The sequence below is a fragment of the Hypomesus nipponensis genome, chromosome 23 (assembly GCF_054491055.1).
Source record: "Hypomesus nipponensis isolate SF chromosome 23, ASM5449105v1, whole genome shotgun sequence".
Lineage (NCBI taxonomy): Eukaryota > Metazoa > Chordata > Actinopteri > Osmeriformes > Osmeridae > Hypomesus > Hypomesus nipponensis.
This window is the reverse complement of record NC_140383.1, coordinates 12,840,934-12,862,020: the sequence shown is the minus strand read 5'-3', so window position 1 is coordinate 12,862,020 and position 21,087 is coordinate 12,840,934. Positions and strand designations below refer to the sequence as shown.

The following is a 21,087-nucleotide window of genomic DNA, read 5'->3' as shown; positions in this document are numbered from 1 at the left end:
CACATGGAGTATTATGAAGCTGGAACAGGAAAGCGCCCTCCCCAAATAGTTGGCACAAACTCTGAAGCACAGTATTGTCAAGAATTACATTTTACGCTTAGCATTCAAATTGCCACCACTAGAACTAAGGGTTCTAGCCTAAAACCATGAAACCAAAAAGCCCATGCACAAACTGAGGTCTACAGAAGCTCCATATTAATGCCCATGGTTTTGGAATAGGATGTCCAACAAGCTCAGATACTGTAGGTGTGATGCTCAGGACTCATATGCAAGACCCATATATATATATATATATATATATATAAAATGTTTCATGAGAAAATGAATTACGAATTTAAACTGTATATTTTTCAATACAACATGTATGAAATATCTTTGATCCAGCAGTGCATTGGGTCAGAAAGTGATTGACCTGGCCACATCAATGTAAACCAGTCATCAATCAGTATCCAGTCTTGGTGTACAGCAGACTAAAACAACAAGGCCTTGTACCTGCTATTCAATACACAAATAAAGACATTGCAACACTGGCACCCTGATGCAACATGGCCTATTGTACCTGAGAAGAAGTTCTTGGCTCGGAGGTAGCTGACACTGAGGCGGAGAATGGACAGTTTGTCCAGGCTGGTGGTGACCTCCTCTGGGAAGGGCAGCAGGCTGGCCAGCCTCTCCAGCTCTCCATTCAGACGATCACGATGCCGTTTGGATGGGTTGGATTTGGCTCCTTCAGCAGGGGCCTGCTTCACCCTGGGAGAGAACAGGGGATCTAATTTCCTATTTTGGTGATTCTATATTTGGTGGATCGATTTTATATGTTAAAATGATATATAATATTATATATTACAAGTAAAACAAATCACCTACACAGTCATTTTCCAAAATGTCTGTCATAATGAATTGAAACCACGGAATAACGTGCTCCTTGCACTACTTACAATGTTCAATGTTCTGAACACATTTGAACAGCACCATTTATAAAATTAGCCGTATACGAATAATTAATATGTTGTACACTATAATATTATAGCATTGTTGCTAATATTGTTATATCGGAAACGAAATATGAATAGTTATTATGGTACTTAATTAGGTTTATATTTTGTTTATAGATTATATATTTAGCTAGATATCACTATATTTCAGTAATAAAATAAATGTAAATGTATTGTGTAAAAATGCAATTTATCTATGCCTTGAAAAAGCAGAATTGCAAACGACAGATATAAATATATTTTAATAAAAAGCAGGTGAAGGTTAAATTTGTCCCTTGCGTAGTACAGAGGTAACCATATGGGTTCACATCCAACAAGCCGAAAGGGTGAGTTGATGGAGTATGGCAAAAGCGGATATAGTAAGTAAGTAAAAAATAATTGTATAGATAACCAAAAAATAATAATCTTTGGGTATTTGGAAATAAAATGCGCAATGGGCTGCATTTTAAATACAATTTAAAAACGAAATTCTGTAATGTAGGCCTTCAGTCCATCACGCAATGTGGACATTAGATCCTGACTAAAGTCAATTTAATAGGTTATTTTGGTAGTATTTAGCAACATCAATAATTATAACCAGATTTACTGTAAGTAGGTGTAGGGCCTATAGGCTACTGAAGAAGCATTTTGAAATGTGTTGGAGAAGCGTTTGCCGTCTGTTAGTCTAAAGGCCTCGCTGTCCTTGTTCTGTACATTTCAAACAACAAATATACTCATAGCACCAGTAGTTTTCGTCATTGGTGTTCAACAAAAACATATCAACCTTTTATGTACCCTATCAAAACAGTGTAATGCAATGACAACCGTTAGCGTATTGCGCGTTTACACATGACTTCAGTTACATAAGGCGTTTGTGAAGATTGAGTTGGGCCATGTTTAGGAAAATGTTCCAATAAAGTGGCTTAGTCTCTTCATCGAACTGACAAAAAAGGTTAACAAACGTTGGATACTTACGCTCTCTGGACTGGTTTTCTCCGTTTACGTCCAGCATACATGATATGGCTTTTCCCTTGCAAGCCTGATAAGTCCTCCAAAAAATATTGGTGCACGACTCCGTCAGATCTACATACAGCCGACAATAAATGTTCTTAAACTAATCCTCGAGGCGAATAAGATAAACACATGAGCTAAAGTCATCAATCATCAAAACGAACATAACAAATGTATTTCTAATGACCAATGTACGGTTAATATTTGATACTATATTTCCATCATCAGATCCAAAGATGGATGAGAAAACAAGAAAGCATCGTCATGTGGCCGGGTATCGTTGAGTTCTAACTTCATCCAATGAAATTATGATTAAATAAAAATCTGGAAAGTTGTTGTTTTAAATCCTTAAAAAATTGGAAATTGCTTTCAGCTCCTAAACAAATTGCATACTCCGTAAATCTAGAACCCAAATAAATGTCCCACTTGTCAACAAACGTGCGGACGATCTAGACCTCTGATTCCAGGACGCTGTGTGCGGCGCAGTCTTCTTTTAGGGTAAATAAAAGCGAATCCATCGCTGCCCCGTCTACTTTTTATGTTGTACATACAGAATATGATAATGTTAAAATCATTATATTGTTTTGAAATTTGCTGAAACAAATAGTCTAACCCTACCTATTCCCAATTAGCACGTCAGGTTCGGGAACGCGCATTTCCCCATTAAGGTCCGGTACAGATTTTGACGAGCTTGCGCATGAAGTTTCTAAACTACCGAGGTTTACGAGGGCATAAGCGAAAATCTCCTGGAAACACAGGCGGGCACGTCAACGGTTGCGCGCTCCCGAGCGGACCTTTTCGTCCAATCAGCCTACAGATTATAGAGTAGCGGTTTATGTTGAGCCTAAGTGGCCTTCCCTGTATTTGGATCAGAGGTCAGACTTTTAAATAATTAAACCACATGAGTTTGTCTCATTGTATCTCTGATGCACTGACCAACGCAGCTGTTGTTTTCAGACAAAATCAGTTGTTTTACAAATATTGATGAGTGAACCCATTTCATGACATGCTTGAATATGTAATGTTTGTGGATTTTGTTTGTTTTCTGCCTTTGTTCTATCACAAATCTTTTTTAACATTGCACTCTATGAATTTGTTATTGATGTCATACATTGTATTATGCATCAATGCATGTTCAACACATGCATTGATGTTCAAATGATATAGGCTAAAGAAAAATGTCTACGTTACTGTTTTCCCTTCATAGACAATGGAAGGTATATGATCACACATCGAGCAGGTCATGTGACCAGGAGCCCCCAAGGCATTGTGGGGCATTACACATCCTGCAGAAAGAAGGCGGTAGAGAAAGGACTCTGACTAAACTAGGCCATCCTCATCTCTCCCTCCTCACAGTAGCTGTGCTCCCTTTGTCTTCACTCAGCTTGTTTGAACGAGACATCTGTGTATTCAGCTTTGAATGTCACGTCCTAAGTGATGTTATTTTTACTAGCAAAAAAACTGGCTGGCCTCAAAAGCATTCTTCAACACTTGCAAAAGTCGTTGCAAGGGCAATCTATGTGCAAATGGCGAGAGTTGTACTACACCAACTACAATTGTCCAATGCATTAGTTCTGCCAGTAGCTTCAAGCAAACCCAACCCAATACGATGACACAGCGGGTTATTCCATTTGATTCACCCATCTCTTAATGTGGAGACAGAGGGTGGTTTGTTTACTCTTTGTTTGTTTGCTCTCAAAGACAAGACAAAGCTAAATTGATGGCACAATTTCCTGTGCCTTTGAGTCAGACTGGCAGGGTTGTGTGTGTGTGTCTGTTTGTGTATGGGGGGGGGGGGTGGTGGTGGTGGTAATGGGTAGGGGCTGAGAGATTCTATGTTTGAGTGTGTGAGTGTGTGGGGGTGATGATGGTGGTGGTGATGGAGAGTGGGGGCTAAGAGAGATTCTGTGTTTGTTTTGCCTCGTACATTCTCATGGGTCAGATGTCAGCACAGCTGTGGTCGAGTTTTTCCTGCTCAGCACTCGCCAGGACAGCGGAAAGGAGAATCTGGGCCCTGTTTCACGAGATGGATGCACAGCCAGGCTTTCACTGCTGGCCTATTAAGATGCACTTGACAAGAGGAAACAATAAAGCTAATTTCTGAAGGATTGCTGGGCCTCTGATGGGCTTGATCCTTGGTGTGGCTGGGCTTCCAATTGGTGCTTGTCCTTGGGCGTGGCTGGGTCGCTGATTGGTGTTCTACTGCTCATGAAAGCATCCTGAGGGGATGAAGGAGTTAATGTTATTTGCAAGGTTGTCAACGATTCAATTCAGGGAGCATTGCATAGAAGTACCAGAACCATCCTTGTCAAACATGCCTGGTGACAGCTTACAGAGTGACAACAATGGCATCAGAGCTCAGTGAAATGTTTACTCAGTTAGGATATGAATAACTGATATCAGTTGAGATATGCACAACCATCACTTGTCAGTGTATTGTTGTTTATGTCTTGTGTGATTTGCAATCAATACCCATACAAGCAATTACTACTTGTTGCTATGAGCTAAATATCCTATAGAAGTAAGAGCACATGGAGATCACATGAACAGTTATGATAGTGTTTTGTAGTTGCCTTAAATACCTTCTTTTGTGAAAGACTTTCTTTTGTGAAGGAATCCCCTTTGTGTTTAAATGAGTGAATATCTACATGAAGCAGAACAAATGGGATCCCTATGGCACGCCACAAGCTCTCCAAGGTCAGCTGCTTCCAAAATGGTTTATGTTTGCGCAAATCAAGCAAATTAAGCAACTGCATTTTATTTAGTCATGGTATACACATAATACACATATCCAGCGGACCTCCCAAACACAAGATCCCACTCACATTCTACATACTTTCACAGATACTGCAGTTTCACTTCTGCCACTTCGCCAGGATGTTTAAAAGCAAGATGTAACACGCCCTCTCATAACACACTTGAAGTTCTGTTCTTGATTGTCTAAGTTTCACTTATTCCCTGCGAGGGGATTGGTTAAAGGAAATATGAGCCACTTCTCAAGCAAACCACTGTGCTCTGCGTACATAAAAAGGATTAAGGCAGAAAGAAAACAGAGAAATCCAATCTTACAATCAGCTGTGCGTAATATCATGTTTGCACGCAAACTATTCTTTGCTTGACAACCCTTCACCAACTTTTTATACAGCCACTTCTTGCTTGCTTTGGAAATCGTACTGGAAAAATGGGGTTTGAAACTTCTAGGAGAGTTGTGGTTTTGAGAGCAGGCATTCTGAACTGTGGCTTCGCTCCACAAGAATATATATTTAAGCCTGGGAAAATGTGATGGATGAGACTTCATAACTGAGTTTTGAGGTAACAGTGGCTTAAAGTCACAGTCAAAAATGATTTTTCTGTCTTTATTTCCGAAGCTGAAACACTTGATTGTGTATTTGTTAATCCACAGCCATAGGCTCCACCATTCCTCAAGTATTTTTCTACAATGTCTGACAACAGAAACATGTGGGAGGTCAAGTTGGAGAGTGCAGGTCGAAACTATGCCCTTACTGGGATTACTCATCTACAGAGCCCGAAGGCACAGTCAGGCTTTGATGTGCGTTCAAATATGGTTTCCTCCCTCTGTCACCGTGGTGGCGCTGATCCCTTCATTATAAAGTGGGAGTTAGATGGCTGAGCGGTTAGGGAATCGGACTAGTAATCTGAAGGTTGCCAGACCGATTCCTGGCCGTGATTCCTGGCCGTGCCAAATGACTTTGTGTCCTTGGGCAAGGCACTTCACCCTACTTGCCTAGGGGGGAATGTCCCTGTACTAACTGTAAGTCACTTTGGATAAGAGCGTCTGCTAAAATGACTAAATGTGAATAAAACATGATTCATTCATTGATTTATGGGCGAAGTGTACTTACAGCCGGCAGTCGTCAAGCTTGGATGCAGATTAAACAAAATAACAAAAAATTGAACAGAGGTGACAATGAATGCAATGTGTGGAGCCGGCAATAGCCTATCGCATGTGTCTCTTCGCTGTTTTGCCATGATACTCATAGTTGTCTGTAATTGAAGCGTGGCGTTCATTAATTGGTTTGCTTCTTCCATGTCAGTGTTAAGTTTTAATGACTAATTCCTCCTAATTTGTTTGTAATTGTGACGTTGACTTTAATCCAAGCATGATTGATGGGTAATAGCTGATTTATTATCTGTGGATAATTGATAGCTGGAGGGATATTCTAGGCTATAGTGTCTCCAATCTTTTTAATCAAATGTGGTGTTGTTTACTTTACATTTATTGGTATCTATACAGCATGTTGTTAACACTGCTGTAATTAATGACCACTGTTATTTACACCGCCATGTGGCTTATAGATCAATTACACCCTACTAGCTCAAGCTTGGATAGTTCCCACTCATTCTCTCCAAGATCACTGTGGTTAGTGAGGTTTAAATACACTATGATCGTTCTAAACTGCCGTGTCAAAGTCTGTATCAAACAGATGTTAGGCGTGACTCATTTTTTAATATGAAAAAGAATTTCACAATTCAAAGAAAAAAACTGGAACACATGGGTCCCATCTTCAATAAATGGCATTCCCTATACGTGGCTAAATACACGTGCACTATACTAAATAATATAAGATTATGTGGGTACAAATAGTTTACAAAGAGTAGTATACAGTTTGTATAATAGGTATAAGAATATACAACATAAAAACAGAACATTTTCACAATGACATTGTAACACAGACAAAAAATGTATGCCAATATATTGTGAAGACAAAATACTAAGTTGCAAAGGCAAATATGAGCGCCATTCTCCTTTTTCTTTGCCGGCATTGATGAGAGAAAAAAGAGCATTCACAAAAGGTGGCACCAGGTAATTTCATCCTGCTTATGCAGGGCAGGCGGACTGTAAGGCACAATAACGGTCTATCAAATTGCCAGATAAATTTCACCAAGGCAAATGTTTTAAGGCTGTCATATTCAATATTTTGACTCTCCTAGTCTGAGAGTGCTGACTGAATAAAAGCGACACAGAGATCGAACCCAGTTTGACTTTATGCCATGTGGCTTCTACCTGTCTTGCCCTTTTTACAAGAGCACTGAGAGGAAGTAGGTCAAGAGGAAAACTATGATATTGACGTGACTCCAAAGGTCTCTGGGGACAACTAGAGAAGGACAGAGTGCTGACGTGAGGCATCTTGGGACCTCTGAATCAAGGAGGTGTCATGCTATGTGGAAACACACACAAGTAACTCTGACCGATTCAACATGTAGATTAATTTGGCCTTTTGAGAGTTACGATCCTAGGATTTGGGTTTCCGGAGTCTCCCCTACAGCCATTACAACAAGCCCTGTGTGTTTTGATCTCTTGTTATTGTTAATAAAATCACAAGTTATTGATGTAGAAGCATAAGGCATATGGCTCAGTGGTGTTATACAAAAACAAAATTAATGAATACTATTAATGTAGTATTAACTACGTCGGAACATTGCAGTATTATAATATGTTATTATAATATTTGAATACCAACAGTATTATAGTGTGTAACAAGCCTTGCATTGTAAGGTGTGTGTATTGGGTATTTATACACACTCTGCAGTGCATATATTTTTCTGAAATATATTTATTTCCTATAAAATAATTTTTATAAGCTATTATTTGTGTTCTACACACACACACACACACACACACACACACACACACACACACACACACACATCCACACACACTCACACACATATTGTATGACATAAAAACCGGTTAAAATAGAGTATACATTAGATAATAAAACAATAGTATAGATACATTTTTTACACTGCATACACATCTTAAATGTGTGATTTACCAAAATAAAATATTTTCTTTTCCCATATTTGAACATATGAAAGTGTACAAACTGAACAAAAAAGCTCACTTAAAAACGAAATGAATCTGGCTCGCTTAATCATAATATTACAACAGGGAATTTGGCGATCTATATGATGTCATGTTTAACCATGCTCAGAAAATATAAGAATATCCATACTTCATACTTCTAATAATCTTACTCATAAAGAACTTGATAGATATATGGGCTTCATCTTGCAGCATTATATGAACACACAAAAATATGGCAACAATGAAGATACAACAGATATGACCAAGAAAAATCACAGAAGTGTGTAAATTCCTCTCTGATGTATGATTCAAGATCACTTCTCCGTTTGGCCACAGCTCCTCCCTCTGTTAGTTAGATGTCGCAGCAGTGGGTTTGGCTGTGGTCTGTAAAGTGCATGTTTTCATCTACCAGGGGCATTGAGAACAGTCCAGTGCTGTCCAGAGTCTGGCTCAGAATCTAGTGGAAAGAAAAATGCATAACAAACTGCAAAACTGTATGTATATATATATATATTTTTTTTTACTGTTTTAGTTTGACCTTGTTCCAAGCAATAAACTGAGTAAAACAGAAATGATCAACTATCAAACACATCAAAAACATGTTTGGGTTAATTGCTGTTCTCAAAAATGTGAAGAATTTACAAGCATTTTCACCACACGCTTAAGGCCGATATATGCTTCTGCCTTTTTCGAAAAACGGACACATGGGAACGCCCTTGTCTCCGTGGAACGCCCTCTACAAGCTCTCCGTCCGGCCTCGGAGAGCTTGACGTGCACCTCTTGAACTATCCATTGTAACTACGGAGAGCTACGGAGAACTACGGAGAGCTACGGAGAGCTACGGAGAGCTACGGAGACCCCCTTGGCTGTGATTGGTCAGTATTAAGTACTGCTTGCGTCAGGGGTGGGGGCGGCGTTGCCGTGATAGCAGGACGAACAGAATCCTTTGATCGCCATTGGTTGTAAAGTTTTTGCAATTCATATTTCAGCTAAACGGTACATGTAAATCAGCATCTGAATGAAAATGTGACAAGAAATGGGCAGTGTCATTGCTGAAAATGTGCGTATTTTATTGATGAAACTACTAATTTGTAAATTTGCTCCGACTTTTCGGCAAACTTGGTAAATAAACACTCAACGACGTCTAAACAAAAAACCGCTGTGCCACCTACTCTTCTGGCGGTGAATTGTTTTCAGCACCCACAGCCTACGGAGAACCATAAACGCAGTCTATCCGTCCGTATCCGTGCGCCCGCCCATCCGTAAACGGAGACACAGAAGCATATTTCGGCCGTTAACGTCTCCCTCCCTTCGAATGTGTAGGTGTGAGATGTAGGTGTGTGTAGGTGTAAGATAGAAGCTGCTGTACCTGTGTCTGGCCGTTGATGCTCAGGTACTGCTGCATGGCCAGCAGATCCTCCGCCGTCGCCATGCTGGGTACGATGGAGTGTGTCTGGGGACTGATGCTGGCGTTCTCCTGGGTGATGGCCGACGTTCCCACCACGGGTTCACTGTGCCCCCACTGGAAGTAACAGGACCCTTGGGGGGGACTGTAGTCCTGGGGGGCATCAGTCCTCCGCTGGCACAAAGACAGAGAGGGGTCCTGGACTGTGCCATCTATGTGGTTTCCGTTTTGGAGGGGTGGCAAACAGTTCTCAAACATGCAGCTGTTGGATGAAGCTGATGGGGCAGAATGGCCCTGAGCCAAGCCCCCGCCTTGTTGAGAGTGGTACAATCCACTGGTGTTGTTGGGCCAGGGGCCTGCAGGGGGCAGTCTCTGGGGGTCTGACAGCTGACTGAGGCAGACTGGAGGAAGTTTGTACCCATCCTGCATGAGGCCGTTCTGGGAAAGCTTCTGCTGTTGGTTCTGGGGCCACTGCTGGGTCTTTGTGGACTGAAATGGGGCACCTCCTTGGAGGCAGGCTGTCGGGAAAGGAGCAGAAACGTTAAGGCCACTCGATTCAATAAGGGGGGAGGTGAAGCCGTTGCAATGCATCATGGAAGGCAAACCGGGGGGTACAAGGTTGGTGTTCCCCCCAGAGTTCTGCAGCTGTCTGTTTGCTACCATGGTGGCCTGCAGGTCGTTGGGAGAACCATGCTGGTCAGATTGGCCGGAGCACACCTGGCCAGGCATGACCTGGGGGCGTCCCAGGGGCTGGACCAGCTCCTGGGCACAGAACCTGCCCCCCTGGCCGGAAGACTCTGGGAGGCCAGGGAGCTCCACCGATGGAGTGAAAATGTCATTAAGCTGCAGCTGCTGGAGTGTGGGGATGTTTAGGTCTGGTTTAGGGACCTGCGGACCAAAGTGGGTCAGTCTCTGGGTGCTGATGAACGCTTGGTTAGGACTTTGTCTTGCCAGGCTGGCAGGCCTGTTGTTGGGACTCTGGGTATTGAACCCGTTCAACATGGGGTAGAGAATCTGCTGGTTTTCAGACAGTTTCTCCGGGCTAGAAGCATTCATGTAGGGCTCCGCCTGGTTGCTGCTGGAGAGCCTGTTCTCCTTGAAGAGCACCTCCTCCATGTAGGAGAAGATGTCGTCCGTGAGGATGTCATGCAGCTCCGGTGTGGAGTCCCCGTTGGCAGTGCCCTGGCTCAACCTCAGGAGGGCGCTCTCCCAGTCCATCAGCTCTGCTGGGTCCAGCTCCTCCAGCGTTGAGCACAGCCCGCTGTCCCGCACCATTTTCCCCAGGACACCAAACATGGCCGCCACGGATGCGTCGTCTTCCTTCACCCCCAGGGGCTCCGTGCTGATCCCCCGGGACCCCAGGGCCTGCCAGGGGTCACTGGGTACACTGACCAGGGCATGGCTGTCCATGAAGGCCTGGTCCACAGGGAGAGGGGGCTCCACTTTCTGGATGTAGAAAAACTCATCCTGCTTCAGCAGAGAGCCGAGCAGGGACGAGGGGTCCACCTCTTTGGGGTCCACTGTCTTGGGGATCTTGGGGGGCATGCCGCTGTTCTGGAACTCAGTGGCATCCAGGGTGGGGCCCGTGTCGTACAGGATGGCCTCGCCCGTGGCAAAGCTGAACGGCAGCTGCATCTTCCTTTGGCGGAGATGCTCCTCCCCCTCTGCATTACTGAGGAATGAGAGAGACGGAGAGAGAAAGAAAGAGAGGAAGAAAGTGGATGAGAGAGGGACACAGAGGGGGGAGAGAAATTGATATTGAGGGGGTGCTACAGTGTGGGACAGTTGAGTTATAGATGTAATGTAATCTGGAGCTTCCTATTGAGATACTCACACGAGCGCTCTCTGACGTGCGATGATGAAGTCGGGCCGTCCCCCTTTGTAGATCAGCTTGGCGTTGGCCTGGACCCATATCCAGCCACCTGTCTTAGTCAGCAGTCTGAACACTGTCAGGCCACTCTCTCCAGTCTTAATCACTGTCAAACGAACAGCAGGTGTCAGGATCTTGCTCTTAACTTCAACACAGTAAATCACTGTAGATCACAGAAGCTCATAAAGCTTATAAGGATCAAATGGAAAATGTATTATCCATAAAACAAAACACATGACAAGAGTGAGAATGGGTTGAGCCTTGACAGGAGACACAGGTCTAGAGCTGGATTAATCTTGTCCCTACTAGTGTACTAATCTTGTCCCTACTTGTGTACTTATCTAATGTATGCACATATACAGAATGTACTAAACAAATGGGAAGGGTATTTTGAATAGGAGTATTGGGACGTACTTCTAACGTGGTTGTCAGCACAGTGCATCATGTCGGCAGCGTGGATGAACTGGTATCCAGAGCCTCTCATGCAGAGCTCTATCTCTGAGTAACCCAGCACAACCTTGCCCCTGTAGAGAGATAGCAGAGGAGATAACAACTACTGAACACTTCAACCTCTGATGACAAAAAGGAGATAAATACAAACGCAATAAACTTTGACTCGATTGAAGCTACAACCCTGTCTACTGAAGAGCCTGACATAAAAAGAAGAGGGTCAATGGTGTTTTACGTGAACTTTCACGCTTACGCTATTCGAATGCTCCACACAAACCCAGACCCCACGAAGGCTAATCATATTTAGACAACCTCAGGAGGTGATCTGAGCACGATTCGTGGAGGAGTTTGACTCGCTCTCATTTTGATTCGATTATTTTGGCGCCTCTTCGGTGACATCCTCGGCCCTCACTTCACCCCACAGCTCAGGGTTTATAGGGTCACCTGGTGTCGATGCCCATGGGGGTGAAGTCCAGCTTGTGCTTGGTCTGGAAGATGAGCGTTTTGGACCTAATCTCCAGGATGGAGGGGGTCTGGACGGGTGTGGCGATGGTGAACATGGCCAGCTGGGGCGGGGCACGGCTCCCGTCCTCTCCCATGACGCTCTGGCCGTGCAGGTACTTCAGCCTCCCCTGGAAGTTCAGAGCCTGGATGGCAGAGAGAGATATGAACGTGTTCAAATGGGGTGAGATCCGGATGTGATGTTCCACCGCCACCCACCTCAGAAAGAGACAGTCAGGAGACGGGCCCTGAGAACAACTGGCCAAGGGAATGTAGGATTTTCTCTATTTCACTTTTACGGGGACCATGTTTGCTTGATTACCATCCAGGCTCTCCCTCCCACCTACCAGGAATCCAGAGGAGTTGTCCAGGAGGCAGCGGAAACGACAGACAAAGCTTCTCTCCAGGAAGGAGGAGTTCTCTGGGGGAAGTTCATCTGGGTTGTAATTCACAAGGTTCCTGGTGATATCACTGCTATGCTGCATACCTAAACATGACAGGAGGGAGAGGAGTGTTTCATCAGTAACCTCCCCTGGATTTAACCATGGGAAGCTTTTTTTTGTCTTGTGCTGTGTCTTGTAAACACAGACTGTTCTGTGCCACTAACTACTGTATTACTTATACATCATAAATAAATCCCAAACTGATTTATGTACTTTTGTATGCCACTTTAGATAAAAGTGCCTGTTAAATGAGTGAATGTGTTCAGTATTCATGCAAACTTAACCACATGATAGATGGAAATGAATAAAGTAAGGATTTGTCTGTTTTTATGACAGAAATGTCCAGAAACAGTCTCTCAACCTTTCTTAATAATGTAGGTTTTGTCAGATCACTCACTGTCTCCCCCCTGGTCAGCGCTGAAGGGGTTGGGGTTGAGGGAAAAGTGGAGCTGCCGTCTGAACAAGGCCCTGTCGTCTGTGTGGATGAGCTCAAACACACTCTGGTGGATGACATCAGACTGCAGGGAGACACAGGGCAACAGAACAAACACACCCAATCACTGCTTAGCCCTCATAACAAAGATGTTTTTGAGACGAGATGTTGTTGCACTGTGTCTTGTAAACAGACTGGTCCTTGGCATCAACCACTGTCACATTGTTAGAACTTCGAGTCCTTGATTATACATCACTTACTAAAAGCTCTATTTGTCCGTCGCTTTGGATAAAAGCATCTGCTAAACGAATAAATGTACATGTAAATAACAATGAGTGTTTTTGCGTGTGGCTTCTATTGAAATGCTTACAGACTGACTCGAAATACATTTGGTAGGGTCTTCAAAAGAAAGACTTCAGACAGTGACCACCCCCTTTGAGATGAAGTTCTACTTCTGAAGTTTTACAAAAGCGTGTGTTACTGAGCAAACAACCCCTAAAGCCACAAGACTGACGAGGGTCCTGACTCCTGTTGTGCCTTGCCTCCTTTTGTTTGCCTGCTAGTTGCCAAGAAGTCTCAACTTGAGAACTGTAATAACTGTGCAAATCATGGTACAAGCTTAGACATACCGTTGGAACACAGAGGGCAACATCACAAAGCCAAAATACAGTTGACACAGGATAGTCTCTGCCAAGCCCAATCAGATGAGACTAGGTATATTTCCTCAAGACTTCATACGAAAGAATCCCTGTGCACACACAGGGAGAGCTTTGTGAAAAACACAATGCCTTGTGACATTGATCTCCTCAGGGCATCTGTCTTAGCGGTGATCTCAGAGAGATCTGAGATAGATCAAACACACAGGGACTGGGCAGGATCGCTGAGCGGGCATTGACAGGGAAGAACAGCACTTATCTACTCCCAGGCTCCTATGGGGCCTGCTAAAAGGGCCTGATTTACAGTATAGACCAGTTCTGCAACTGTTAAAGTTCTGCAAACTCAGTTAAACTTTCCGTAAACCTACGTTTAAAATTCCTGCAAACTTCAACTTTAATAATTTCTTAACTTAAGGAGTACATTGTACAAAACTATTGTTGTTAGACTCTGGTCTTGCATTGTTGGCTCTGCTGTTCCACAGTCCACCCAACAACATGGACAAGAGATCAAAGAGTCTCCTCCGGCCTCGTCTCCCTGTTCTGTGGTCTTTGTGGGACAGTCTAGATGCTGTGCAGATAATGACCGTAAGCATGGCTAATAAAAGACACATGTCTGATGGTAGATCCTGCTGTACTAGGACACCATGTAAAACATGGTGGAATCTCCCTTTGTCTGTGGAGAAGACGGTTCTAATCTGGTGACTGTGTAATTACGGGGAGAAAGGAGAAACACAACTGCAAATTTGCTACAAGACATTTCCTTCAACACCTGCTTATTTTGGTTGAGCAATAGGTTGGGGAGCAGCAGAAGTGCTGCTTTGATAATGAATGAATTTGGATGCTCACCAAGTTATGCTGGGCTATGCTCTCCAGAAAAGATGGGGCCTTGTTCCTGTCCCTGCTAATTAACAACAAATGTTACCCATGGCTCTGTCTCTAGCTCTCCCACTCTCTCCCTATAACCACCTCTCTGTCTCTCTCTCTCTCTTGAAGCGATAGACCCATCCCTTTAACTAAGGCTGGGCGATACTGTTTGACGATAGAAAAACGTCCATTGTTTCATATGATTCTCTATTGTTTCTATAGTGAAATCCTACTTGTTGCGGAAATATTTACGAATATACGAAGCATAGTGAAAGAGCGTGCTTGACGACTAATCAAGAATCAAAATATCAAGTTTGATTAGTTATGTAACGTTGGATAGAACAGTGTCCGGTCTCTGTATCAGCTCAAAGCAGGCACATACATAAGGGATAACCACAGGGATATTTGCAGATGGCATCTATTTACTGGTTTGATCTGGTATGTGACATGTTGACATAGTTACAGAGGGTGCTGGTCCTTACCTGATGGAAGCCCAGGTAGTCTTGGATGGTAGGGGATGAATAGAACACATGTCCCTCTGCGGAGACTACTAGCACGAAACCATTCAGAGCCTGGAAATACACACACACAGTGAAAGCATGTCCACACACACACACACACACCCACCTGTTTATGATGCTAGTGGGTTTCCAGGTCATGGTGCTAGTGGGTTGCCAAATTATGATACTAGTGGGTTGCTAGATCTGGTTATCCCTCTGGCAGGTGAGTGTTCACAACAGGAGAGCCAATCATGCGAGAGGAAACCCAAATATGCCAGTCTCAGACTGTGCATATCAGCTAACATGGTGCACAGCACCATGGGAGAGCTGTTCTTTTAATGGCTTTAAACCGTGACCAGGCTTTGGCGAACAATGCCAGGACAAACTGTTTCACTTGTCACAATTTCATGCTAAACGGATAGGGCTGGATTACCTCAATCCACCTGGATTAACCAACAAATACACAAAGTCTAATGCCTAACCTACGCAGCTATCTGTCTGTCTGTCTGTCAATCTGTAAAATGAGATATTTCACCCACGAACTGAGATAGATTATGATATGTTATTATATCATCCAGGCAAATGTGTATTTTTTCACCATCACAGGACCAATGTTTGTTGTCTTCTCTCAGCAACTTGATTAAACTGTAGAAAAAACTCTAAGGACTTGGTACTGTACCTAGCACCTGTCTATGACAAGTTATGAGGTATTATTCATAATACATAAGTTCTGTGACAAAAGTTCCTCCTTGTTTTGCTTTGCACTCCAGAGTGTGTGTTCCTGGGAGGTACCTGAAGCAGCAGATCCCCCTCTGAGAAGGTGGACGGGTCCACTCCATTGAGCCCGTTCATGCTCAGCCTGCTGCCACCAGAGAACATCCCACAGTTTTTCTTCATGGTGGCTGCAGATGAAGTGAAGTGAAGGGAAGGGAAGGGAAGGGAGGGAGGATAACGGGTTCATGTCAGCATACAAAGTTAAAAGCAATACACACAACAGACTCTGGGGTTTAAACTGCCTGAACCTGTGGCCACGTTCACAAAGTTTGTTTACAGTTTGTGGGCTTTTACCAACATACCAGCTTCTCCAGCTTTCCTCCTCCTCAACATCCCAACCCATTCCTCGGTCCAGTTCAGTTATCTTACTACTCAATTTGTTCTTCACCTAAACTCACTCCGACACACACACACACACACACACCTTCCATCCCCCTAACCCTCTGACCCATGCTCCCTAACCCTACCCTCCCATCCCATCCCCCCTAACCCTCCCATCCACCTATACACCCTCATCATTAATTCTCTAGACATCCCTTCTGCTCTTTTTCATCCTCTCTCCCTTTTTACCTGTATCTTTCCTCCCCTCCCTTCTACTCTATCTTTACTCTGCCCTCCCTCCCTCCCTCCCTCCCTCCCTCCCTCCCTCCCTCCCTCCCTCCCTCCCTCCCTCCCTCCCTCCCTCCCTCCCTCCCTCCCTCCCTCCCTCCCTCCCTCCCTCCCTCCCTCCCTCCCTCCCTCCCTCCCTCCCTCCCTCCCTCCCTCCCTCCCTCTCTCTTTGTGAGACATTAGGGAGAACTAAGAAGTGGGCTTATGTGATTCCACAACATACAACAGTCCCTCTCCCTTGTTTCTCCTCTCCTCCCTCTTTCCTTCCCTATGAAGGTCCAAACACACAAGGATCAGGAGACGCTGAGTGAAAACAACTGGTATGTGTGGGATTGCGTCATCAGAGGCTGTTCTGCTCTCTCTCTGCTGGTTTGAAGAGCTGCCACGGTGATGGGCTGAATGAAAATAAGGGTGATGAAACTCTATCAATCATGACCAGTACAGAGAACACTTTTTCGTCTTCCTCTAAATGACATAATGTTGGATGCCATTTGCACACATCTGGTTCAACACTTGCGCACATACACACACACACACACACACACACACAGGCATACAACACTATTGAATACTCTTGTTTAGTCTGTGTATTAAAAATAACCTGCGTAAAAAAACCATGTTTTCGGTTTAGCGAGAAACAGATGGATCCCAGATTTTCAGATTCCTCCCTCTGTAATATTAATGATGCAGATTTTGTAACCTGCTTCATAACACTTAATATTACAGCTAGACAGAATTGCCTGTGATTTCCCTGCCGCTCGGTTATGGGAATCGAAGACAAATCTACATTTTAATTATACCACATCACCACAATTTAGATAAGAGCTGAACAACACAAAACACTTGTGAATGTACTCTCACCAACCTGACAATTCTGTTGAACATTAACTCTATAGCATAAGGCGTTAGTTTCATTGAGTTGCTATCAATGATTGGTTAAAAAAGTTCTAACACTCCTCCCTTATTCACTGAATGTTACATCATTAGAAAAGTACAATGTGTACAAACAGTTTTAATGTTCCATTTTATAAGCAGGGTAGGTAAGTCTGGTAAAACTAGCAATTTTGGCTTGAGTTTTAAAGTATCCAACCTTATACATCCCATCCTCGCCCTTCAGAACCACTCCCCCAAAACACATGAACACACTGCTTGACTACTGTAGGGAGGTAGGTAGGTAGACAGGCAATCGGTCCGAATGCAATGATTGTTTGTGTCCTGAGACGGCCATAGATGTTGGATTTATTTTACTGTAGAACATTTGATTTATTGATTTCTATCAAGATGTTAAGTTTATTTGAGCAAATATGACAAAAAAGTATTCTCGAAAACATTACCTACCCTGCCTTCAAGAGTGCATTGTGAAAGGTCACAATTTTAAAAGCATTTGCTTTTAAAATAAAACCAGTTTAACAAGGCATTGTTGCTGTCTATGTTAACATACACTTCTGAGTTCAGGCAGGAACACTTAGTATGCACAGACTGGAACAACAGTTTTCCATCAGAGCACAAATTTCCCCCCGTCTAAACGTCTTGTTGTTTCCTTGTTAGTTTATGTAATGCTGGTGTAGGTGTGGCGTGTGTGTGTTGGTGTACGGGGTGTTGGGTCCGGTATATATGTCCTGGTGATGGGTCCTGTATATATGTATGCATGTGCAAGCTGTGTGTTCATGTGTGGGAGTGAGATTGTGTGTGTGTGTGTGTGTGTGTGGGTGTGTCTTATTTGTCCATGTCTGTGTGTGTGTGCGTGTGTGTGTGTGTATGTGTGTGTGTGGTAAAGAATTACAGATAATGACTCCCTGGCTCCATTCACCTGGACAGCCTTTCAGAGGAAAATTAAGCAGAGCTGCTCCAAACTATTCAGTCTGTTTAGAGAACCACTGTGGTTTTCTTGACATGATCGGCAGAGAACTGGCAGCCATTTGAAACTCAATAGAAAACACTGACAGGAGAAGTTTTCCACAGGAACAAAACATAGCCTCTATGAGTCATAGAGTCCTTCTATGAGTTTAGATTCACAGCTGCTACATCTTCTCAAATTAGGTTCCAAGGTAAAAAAATTAAAATGTGCTTTACCCAACCTCAGTCTCCCAAACTAAACAATGACTATGTAAACTCAAAGACCTGAAGGCGGGATGTGCTTCGAGGGAAGTGCTCAGTTTAAAACAGTGTATCAGAGTGTGCAGATGTCACCCAGTACTTGAGAGGCTACTCTTCTGTGGTTCCTTCTTAGAAATAATGGACAACACCCCTGCTCTGGGCAACTGATAATAGTTAAAGACTAAGCTGTCTCTACCTGAACCTGCGACAAAGACAGAGAGGTACAGAGCCTGTTAAGACAGACACTTCCAGCCAAGGGATTACAGACGAGGACTTGTGATCTCCAGCACTAAGTTGCAAGCGTTTTTTTTCTTTGACAAAGATCCCATGCTGTTTACAGCACACCGCATTCCCTGAGGCGAGGATCAGAGAATGGGCGGGAGAGCAGAGCGTTACTCTGCCTGCAGTCTGGCAGTGGGCTAGCCACAGGGCACATGTCCAGCGCTCCTTCTGGTGCTCATCCAGCCTGTTTGTTTTGGCCTGGCCAGGCAAGACTGCCCCCTCTACCAGCCTGGCCAGTGGAAGCCAGTAGAACACGTCAGCATCGTAGAGGCTCTCTGGTCGGCCGCAGAAGGATGGCAGCACACGAAGGAGACGACAGTCAATGTTTCATTGATGTTGGCCACACGCTACCTGGCTGTTGTGTGATGTGGTTTAGCTGCCTCTCCAATCCAACCAGTCTGCGGGTTTGGCCAAAGAATAATGAACCCCACCACCCTTCCTCACACACATACACAGAGGTATGCACATGTAACGGGTATGTAACGGACGTAGTTTTGCAAGCTCCATCAGAGGTATCTGGCCAATGTTCACCCCCACGGGGAGTCGAACCTGCCACCTCTCTTCCAAGCGCAACCACTACCAGCTACGCCAAAGAAAAGCTAGCTATTCGTTGACGCGGGTGGCCCATTACATACCTGAGGAGTGAGTTTCACCAATTCACACCGGTTACATTCACCCCGGCGGTTAGCTAATGCTAAACTCGTAAGACCCGGGTCACGGCACCAATGTGATGGACATGTAACGGACGTGGTCTTGTAAGCTCTGTCAGAGGTATCTGGCCAATGTTCACTCCCAGGGGGAGTCGAACCTGCCACCTCTCGACTTCCAAGCGCAACCACTACCAACTACGCCAAAGAAAAGCTAGCTATTTGTTGATGCGGGTGGCCCCTTACATACCTGAGAAGTGAGTTTCACCAATTCACACCGGTTACACACACACTCACAGGGCCTGCAGGCATGCTCACACACACACACTCTGATTAGTATTCAACTAATTTAGTTCCTACAGTTTTTCTGATGGCTTCCAAAAAACAAAAAATGGATGTTTAACTCTTGTGGACTTCACGTTCAGTATTAAGAGTGGTACACATAATATACATAAAGTGATAGCCTTTTTGTTTACTTCCCCATTAGTGTTGTCACAAAAACCGGTACTCCGGTACCAAGTCAGTACTCAAACAAAAAAAAACGGTACAATACCAGAATTTCAGAAAGTTACAGTAGTAGGCCTACTGAGTACCGGGTATACCCAGTACCCATGCAGTATCGGACACTGACAAGCACAGTGTTCCCAAAGAAATCTCACCAGAAGTCACTGGTGGCTCTGAAAAGTCGCTAAAAGTTGCTAGGTTTGTCGCTCGATGAGAACTTTTGTCACTAGGGAGGGCGAAAAGTTACTAAATCTGTCGACAAAGTTGTTGAATTGGCAACATTGGCACGGTGACACGCAGCTAATGCTGTAGGGGCTCCACTAAAAGTTGTTGACAAGAAAAGTGGAAGAGCCACGTATGTAAATACATTGGGTTTGAGGCAGATGACAATGAGAATATCGTTGATCACTAGAAAACAATTTGCAAACATCACCGTTCATGTACTTTATGGTTTGCAGCATACTGTAAATGCAATACCTAATACTGGGGCATACGAAGGGAGAGGGCACAACAAGGTTAACATATTTTTACAGAGGCTTTTAAATGACATGGTTTGCTGAAATGTGTGTGTTGGGGTTTGGGATTGGCTGACCAATTGGGATTGACCAAAGTTTAAAGAGCCCCATGAAGCGTGTTGAATCCACTCCCTCTTGCCTTTAGGCCTACATGCATTGTGATTGTATGAATGTTCTGTTGTTGTCATAAGTACAGCTTTAGATATTGTAGGTGACTGTTACTGTCAACAAATGAGTGTTGTTCAGTAACTTATTTTAGTTTTGTGCTTTGGTATCAAAAATGGTATTGAGTACCGTGAAATCTCACTGGTATTGGTACATGTGAAATGTTGGTACCGTGACAACACTATTCCCCAGTTGGTGGTTCCACTTTGGAATCTAGAACGTTTTACTGACACACACACTCACTCAAGCCCACCTGAGCCCACCCAATCTGTAGAAGTTCAAAGAGAGTAAATCCTCCCAGTTGAATAGAGCTTTTGTTTCCCTCATGTCTGCGTAGTGGTGCGTCTTCAGTTGCAGAGCAGGTTCTGACCTGCTGAACAGCTTCACCCAGACAGAGAGGGAGTGAGGGAGGGAGTGAGGGAGAAATACTAGTGAGAGACTAAAGAGACGGAGGGAGATATATTAGAGAGGAGAGAGAGCAAGAAAGGCAGACTCGACAGAGAGGAATTGAATATCATCCATTAAATAAATAAATAAATGTATACACAGAGAGAGAGAGA

At 43.9% G+C, this 21,087-nt stretch overlaps 2 protein-coding genes across 3 annotated transcripts in view; both read right to left on the bottom strand.

Annotated features, from left to right (window-relative positions):
- The window catches only part of LOC146234296 (aryl hydrocarbon receptor-like), a 28,998-nt gene extending 26,650 nt beyond the window's left edge, over positions 1-2,348 (bottom strand). The window contains exons 1-2 of the mRNA XM_084688808.1: positions 1,947-2,348; positions 560-747 (exon numbers count right to left, since the gene is read on the bottom strand). Coding sequence (XP_084544934.1) covers positions 560-747; positions 1,947-1,987 — 229 coding nt within the window. The 5' untranslated portion in view covers positions 1,988-2,348. The remainder of the gene's footprint in view (positions 1-559; positions 748-1,946) is intronic.
- A 4,082-nt stretch (positions 2,349-6,430) lies between these two features.
- Positions 6,431-21,087, bottom strand: part of LOC146234295 (aryl hydrocarbon receptor-like) — a 30,954-nt gene continuing 16,297 nt past the window's right edge. Inside the window, exons 1-10 of one of the 2 annotated variants that reach the window (XM_084688810.1) lie at positions 16,011-16,081; positions 15,727-15,836; positions 14,917-15,006; positions 12,879-12,999; positions 12,386-12,525; positions 11,982-12,184; positions 11,502-11,611; positions 11,052-11,193; positions 9,182-10,889; positions 6,431-8,269 (exon numbers count right to left, since the gene is read on the bottom strand). In XM_084688810.1, the coding sequence (XP_084544936.1) occupies positions 8,165-8,269; positions 9,182-10,889; positions 11,052-11,193; positions 11,502-11,611; positions 11,982-12,184; positions 12,386-12,525; positions 12,879-12,999; positions 14,917-15,006; positions 15,727-15,836; positions 16,011-16,041 (2,760 nt within the window). In that variant the 5' untranslated portion in view covers positions 16,042-16,081 and the 3' untranslated portion in view covers positions 6,431-8,164. Of the gene's footprint in view, positions 8,270-9,181; positions 10,890-11,051; positions 11,194-11,501; positions 11,612-11,981; positions 12,185-12,385; positions 12,526-12,878; positions 13,000-14,916; positions 15,007-15,726; positions 15,837-16,010; positions 16,082-21,087 lie in introns of those variants that run through there. The other variant, XM_084688809.1, reaches the window with a different exon arrangement.